Source organism: Microtus ochrogaster, chromosome 5 (assembly GCF_000317375.1).
Source record: "Microtus ochrogaster isolate Prairie Vole_2 chromosome 5, MicOch1.0, whole genome shotgun sequence".
In the NCBI taxonomy this organism is placed as follows: domain Eukaryota; kingdom Metazoa; phylum Chordata; class Mammalia; order Rodentia; family Cricetidae; genus Microtus; species Microtus ochrogaster.
This window is the reverse complement of record NC_022012.1, coordinates 93,988,085-93,994,567: the sequence shown is the minus strand read 5'-3', so window position 1 is coordinate 93,994,567 and position 6,483 is coordinate 93,988,085. Positions and strand designations below refer to the sequence as shown.

Genomic DNA, 6,483 nt, shown 5'->3' with positions numbered 1-6,483 from the left:
GTGTCTCCACACTGATAGATGGACCCGTGTGGCCAATTTCTGATGTTTCCTCAGGCCTTCCACCTTTGCTGCTTATGAGACAGGGTCTCTCACTGCTGGACTTTTTCAGGCTGTGCTGATTGGCCAGTGAGCTCCAGGTACCCACCTGTCTCCGCCTCCCCAACACTGAATTACAAGCATGTTCCTCCATGCCCATCTTTAATGTAATAAAAACAACAAAATAAACAAACAAACCCCCTGGACTGAAGCTCAGATTCTGACACCTGCGTCTTCTAGACTGGCTGTCCCGTCTTCCCTTTGGTTTGTTTGTCTGCCCCAAAGCTCGTTCTATGACTGACATTGATCTTGACTTCCTACTCAGGCAGCCTCCACTCTCCAGTGCGGGGATTACAGGGTCGTGCATCAACCCAGACCCCTGGCTCCCTCCCTCCCTGTCCAAGGGGACCCCACAGCCAGCAGGAAGCAGAGCTCACCTCACAGCGGAAAGGCTTCTCCCCAGAATGCTGCAGCGAGTGCACCTTGAGAGACATACTGCGCTTGAAGGACTTCCCACAGGTCTCACAGGTGAAGGGCATGTCCTTGGTGTGGGCTGCGGGTGGGCACCAGCTGTCACTTCTCCAGGGCACCTACCTGAACCCCCATTTCCAGACCTGCCCTCTGGCAGTCCCGCACCCACTTTCTCGGGGGAAGGGGTGGTACTGAACTCAACAGTACACCCAAGGGACACTGAAGGCCAATGAAGAAAACATCTGGAGACAGCCCTCCCAGCTCAGATTACCAATCTGGTTACCCAGCATGCTGCTGGCCAAGACCTAGACCCCAGGGTCCCAGTCCCATCCAGCTGACACTCTCTAGTGGAGAAAAGGGAGCGTGTCTGCGGGCCATTTGTCTAGATGATCACTCCTCCGCTCTGGAGCTTGGAGCCCAGGTGAGAAAAGGTGAACACAGGAACTCTAGACAGGCAGCCAAGCCCACCTGAAGATGTGCAGTCCTGCCTGAGCATGGGTGTGGCTATCACACTTGGGAAGGCCTCCTTACTGTGTCCAGGCGTGAGCCCTGGGGAAGGTGGCACTCAAGAGAAGCCTGAAGCCCTGTGAGGGCCAAGAGGAAGCATGAGAGACAGGCCTAGTGGCTGTCACACCGAGACAGGACCGTGCCAGCCCACATGGAATCGTGTAACTCAGGAAAAGCTGCCCCTTTCCATACCAGGGTCCACAGCCTGGCCAGCCGTGTGCCAGCTTGTCGGGGCAAACGCAAGCCTTTCTGACAGTCAGCGGCTGGCCCATCCTCTGCCCACGCGGCACTGGCAGGGACTCACCAACCATGTGTTTGCGCACATGCGCCATGGTGTAGAACTTCTTCTCGCAGATCTCGCAGGAGAACTTCTTCTCCGCGTAGCCGTGCACGATCTTGTTGTGCTCATGCAGGGACCAGAGCTTCTTGAAGGCTTTGCCACACGTTACGCACTATGGAAGAGGAGCAGAACTTTGGGTGTGAGCTGGAGCTAGCTTCGGCTCCTCTGCAGCCTCAGTTTCCCCATCTGTAGAGCACTGGTGAGATGGCCGGATCTGATGTCCTGAAGCTGGGTTGACTCCCCCCAGACCCATCCACGTGGCTGTCTGGGTACCATTTCCAGGCTTTGCTGCTCAGGCAAGAGGCTGTAGACTATGTCAGGTGTGGTAGCTGTGCCGGTTGGTGGGGGACCCTTTGGGGCCTTGTTAGTGCGGGCTCTACAGGCTGCAGAGGGTACTAGGGCTTCCTCGGGCAGCGAAGGGTGGGTGGGCTGAGGGTAGCTCTCCTGGACTCTGGTCCTGCTCAACCCAGCAGTAGCCCCAGAGGCGGGGGGGTGGGGGGGAAGCACAGACTTGGCAGGAAGGAGTAAAGCCTTCATCCCCTTGGGGTGGCTTAAGATGCAGAAGGGATTGCTGAGAAACAGCCGAGGGGCGGGCAACAGGTGCAGAGTGGGGGATGGGCAGGTCACCAGGCCACACCTTCCCCACTGGCATCACAACCAGCAATTAGTTCAGGTAATTAACACCCGCCTACCTGTGGCCATTTTTTTTCTCTTGGGCCAGAAAATTAGCTGCCTGTGTGTGTGTGCGCATGTGTGTGTGCATGTGTGTATGCGCACACACATGCTGGGGTGTGTTCAGACAGATGCAGACCGGGCAGCCACCCCAACACCACCACCACACACACACACACACACATGCATGCACGCACACTTCTTTCCAACATTTTCATCCAGTCTTTTTTCTCCAGGGAGCTGGAACCTCCACAGAGTTGAACACAGGGGTCGTTTCCCCCTCCCCCATGGGCCACTGCTCTACGCAGTGACTCTGGGGGGAGTCAAGGGTGGCAGCCCCTCTGGGCAAGCCCCTTCCCTTTTGTGCACACTCTGGTGTAACGTACAACAGATGTACCTGCACGGGCAGCTCTGGGCCCTAGAGATGTGTTAAAAGACAAGCTCTCCCCGGTTCCCACAGTCCCCCTGACCTCATGCATTCACGCAGCTCCACCCCAGGTCCCGGGCACTGTCTGGGCAGCATCTCACCTGGATGTTGCGCTCACAGTCCGTCTGCCGATGCAGCTGCAGCTCACTCTCCAGCAGGAAGCGTTTCCCGCACTGGCCGCAGATCTGCATGCGACTGTGCGTCACGTTCATGTGCTTCTCCAGGTACCAGCGGTTGTTGAAGACCCGGGGGCACTTCTGGCACGGGTGCTGCTGTTTCTCCTCCAGCTTCACCTTGGCCCCCAGTCCGTCGGCTGCCTGGGTGGCAGGAACAGCTCCCGAGGCCTTGGGCTTCTTCCCGCCTCTGCGCCCAGCCTCCTCAGGCTCGGGGGTAGCTCGGCGCTGAGCGTTTTGCCCCCGGGACCGTGTGGACATTCTGCTGTGCAGCGGAGGGTCCACCTGGCCACCTTGACACCCTGCTGGACCCGCAGGGTCCTGCCTGCTCTCAGTCTCCCCCTCCTCCTCCGAACTCTCTGCATCCTGCTCACTGGGCCCATCTGCTTCGTCGTCATCCTCCTGCGCACTGGGCCCTTCCTCATCTTCCTCCTCTCCCTGGCTGCCTTCCTCTTCTTCCTCCTCCTCTTCCTCCTCCTCCTCTCCCCCTCCACTACCTCCTCCTTCCTCCTCTTCTTCTGAATGTTCCTGCATCCCATCCTCCTGGCCCAGCACCACGGTGGCCCCAGAGCCCGGTTTGCCCTCAGGCCCAGTGGACACATGCAGGGTTTGGTTATTGAGGTTCACCTCCACAATGATTTGAGACTGCTCCTGGCGCCCATAGGTGCCCGAGGCACCCAATTCCCGCTCTAGTCCCTCTCCACTTTCTAGCTTGCACAGGCTACCAGGCGGCTCGGCCTCCTCAGGGGTCCCTTCCTTTTCCTCCTTGAAGAGCAGTGGCTGTGCTGGCCCTGGAGCAGCAGAGTCCCCAGTGGTCCCTGCCCCGTCCTCCACGCGCACAGAGTAGGGGTCAGGGCCTTCTCGGGCGTAGATCTTCGGTAGGCCGGGGGTATCTGCCTCCTGCTTGATGTCACAGTAGTAGGGCGGCGGAGGCACTGGGGCACAGCTGGCAGCTGGCTGCGCCAGGGCCACAGGGCCCGGGGGCGCCAGGGACCGAGCGTCCAGCAGCTCCTGGCAGGAGGCTGCGATGTCCGCCATCTGCAGCAGCGAGGCCGCGCTGAGTACCTCGTGCACGTTGGCCGCGTTCACCAGCAGCTTAGACGTATATATGAAGTTCAGGATCTGCTGCAGGCCACTGGGCGCCAGCGCCTCGAGAGACAGCTCGACCCGCTGCAGCTGCTTGTTCTGCGTGAAGAGCGAATGGAAGAACTGACTGTAAGCAGCCAGCACCCCCTTGTGCGCGGGGAACACGCTACGCTGGGGCACCAGCACCAGGTCCACGTCACACAGGTCCGGCTGGAAGAGGCGCTGCTCATTCAGGCGGCCCATCAAGCAGGCGAAGTGCAGGGCCACGTCCTCCACCAGCGAGAACTCTGCCGCCGGGGAGTCTGTAGTCTTCTCAACCAGCAACTGTGGGCCAGGACACAGGAAGGTAAGGACCAGCCACTGCCCGCCCCTGCCCAGGGCGTGGGAAGTGCTATCGGAAGAAATGATCTTCATTCATGGTAGGGGATGCCAGAGGGACAGCTGCTCCTGGGGCTACAGGGTCCTGGGACCTGTGCCCAGCTGGCCACTCTGGGCCTCCTCTCTTAGTTCTGTGCACACAGGACGGCCACACAGAGAAGGGAAGGGACAGGGGCCGTGTGAACCACCTGTCCAGATAGGTGGGGCTTCTTGGGATGTGGGGCTTTTGGGGAAGCCCCAGTACAGGAGGACTAGGGGTCACCCCAGGGTCAGCATTTATTGTGTCCTCCGTGTGCCCTGACCATCCCACCACACTGACAAGAGAAGAGCTTGCTCAATGATGAGCTGCTGGAAATCCAGCTTCTGCCACAGCGCCCAGGCTGCATCTGGGGATGCACGTCCAGGCCGCATCTGGGGGATGCACGTCCAGGCCTAGCTCATCATTCCTCTCACCCTGGGCCTTGCACCCAGGGCCTTCGAGGGATGGTGGGCTGTGTTTACCACACTCCCAACAGGACACCTCAGCATGGCTGGGGTGATGCCCAGGCCTAGATGCTCCAAGATGGCACTGTCTTGGAGGCCATATCTTCTGAAGAGCCCTAGGGACCTTAAAGACCACTAGATCAGACTGCCAGAGAGCTCCCACAAGCTGGGTGACAGAGATGGCTGGTCTTATCCCTTGCTTAGGGCCTGGGGCTCAGCACACGACACTGGCCAGTCCAGGCCCACATAGGCCAGCGCTGGCGACTGCTCAGGCTCTGCCTGGTAAGATAAAAGCTTGCACAGTGGGGGACATAAGCCCACTACCTCTTCCTCAGAGGTCCAAGGACCTGGTCAGTCGGTTCTCCTGTCAGCAGTGGGTGGGCCAGATAGGGAGGACCAGGTCTGAGCTCCCTTGTCAGAAGCCAGCTAAGGGAGAGCTCAGGGAGTCTTGAGCCCGTGCCCTTCCAGAGAGCAGCCCAGCACATACCGACTCTCTGCCCTCAGCTCTGCCGACAAGGATACCACCTTCCTCACGTCCCTTCCACCACCCAAGAGCCACCCATCTTTGCCTCTACCCCAGAACTGCTGGCCCATCTAGCTGGGACGTGGCATGGAGCTCCGCCCATCCGTCCTTCTCCTCTGAATCACTCTGATTCACCCTCTGGGACCAATTCCTGCCACACAGATGGAGAAACTGAGGCCCCAAGAGGCATTGCCTCCTGGAGCTGTGGCCCTCCAGCTCTGCTCGGGTACCCCTTCCTTCTGGCTGGGGCACTGTCTAGATGGCAGAGTGAGTTCTGAGAGTGAGGTCTGGGAACCAGCCAAACACAGTCCCCCACACCGTTCCCAGTCACTGCACCTGCAGGTGACCAGTGTCTGCACTACTGGGGGGTTGGATGGTGGTGGGAAAGGCCTGCATACCACACACCCCACGCCTGGGACCCCTCTTCTTCCTTACAGAGCTCCTCATCCCCCCAACCCCGCCAGGGCCCACCTGCGGGCACCTGAGCCTGGCAGGAACCCATGCATTTCCAAAGCCACTTCCCAGCCTAACACTGCCAGCCAAGTAGCCTGGCCCAGCTGTGGGCCCAGCCCCTTCCACTCAGTGCCACCAGCTGTGGGTCTCTGGCCAGATGCTTCTGCTCCCTGAAGCTGAGGAGGCCTCTCTCCACCTGGCTATGCTGCCAGCTCCAGCAGCTGCCCTTCCCCCAGGGGGACACCTGCAGAGGCCACCAAGCTTCTGACTCCTGAGGGCCATCTGGTGAACCCTGGGGACAGTCAAGCCATCCGGTCCTCCCAGGGCAGCAGGGCAGAGCCCAGGCCGAGCAGGGGTACGGGCTCGTGACTTCGGGGTGCCTTCTTTGGAGAGGCCTGGCTCAGAGACAGCAGGGGACCGGCCCAAGGTCACACGGGAGTTTCCACTCCAGCTGTGGGCGCCCCCCGCCCTCGGTGCGGAGCCGTCCCGATCTCCAGCAGGGCGGCTGCAGCGCCCACGTGGCCCAAGGCCTGGGCGGGAATCCGACTCCCCCTTTTCCCCCTCCCCCATTACCAGACCCGGGGCGGCGCCGTCCGGGCGCAGAGAAGAGCCCCCCTCCGCCCGCGCGCCGCAAGACCTCGGCCTTTCGCTCCTGCACCCCCCCACCCCAGGAATTTCACCCCCTAGCCGCGCCACCGCGCCGCCCTCCCGGCCTGCGGACACCCAGTAGACAGGGTCGAGGACCCTCGGAGGAGGGGTCAGGTCGCTCCAGCCCCCGTACTGGGTCCCGCGGGACCGTGCGCTCCGAAAGGCGGCGCTCGCAGGTGGGCGGATAAGCGGGGGGACAGGCAGGGCCCTGCGTACCATGGTGCCGCGGCGCTGGGAGCTCACAGGGCCCCGCAGGATCGCGCTGCCCCCGGCGGCCGGGCCCGGG

At 61.1% G+C, this 6,483-nt stretch overlaps 1 protein-coding gene across 1 annotated transcript in view; it reads right to left on the bottom strand.

The window, feature by feature from the left end:
* The window catches only part of Zbtb47 (zinc finger and BTB domain containing 47), a 9,757-nt gene extending 3,280 nt beyond the window's left edge, over positions 1–6,477 (bottom strand). Inside the window, exons 1-4 of the mRNA XM_005348129.2 lie at positions 6,414–6,477; positions 2,555–4,036; positions 1,319–1,466; positions 474–589 (exon numbers count right to left, since the gene is read on the bottom strand). Coding sequence (XP_005348186.1) covers positions 474–589; positions 1,319–1,466; positions 2,555–4,036; positions 6,414–6,416 — 1,749 coding nt within the window. The 5' untranslated portion in view covers positions 6,417–6,477. The remainder of the gene's footprint in view (positions 1–473; positions 590–1,318; positions 1,467–2,554; positions 4,037–6,413) is intronic.
* Between the last annotated feature and the right edge of the window lie 6 nt (positions 6,478–6,483).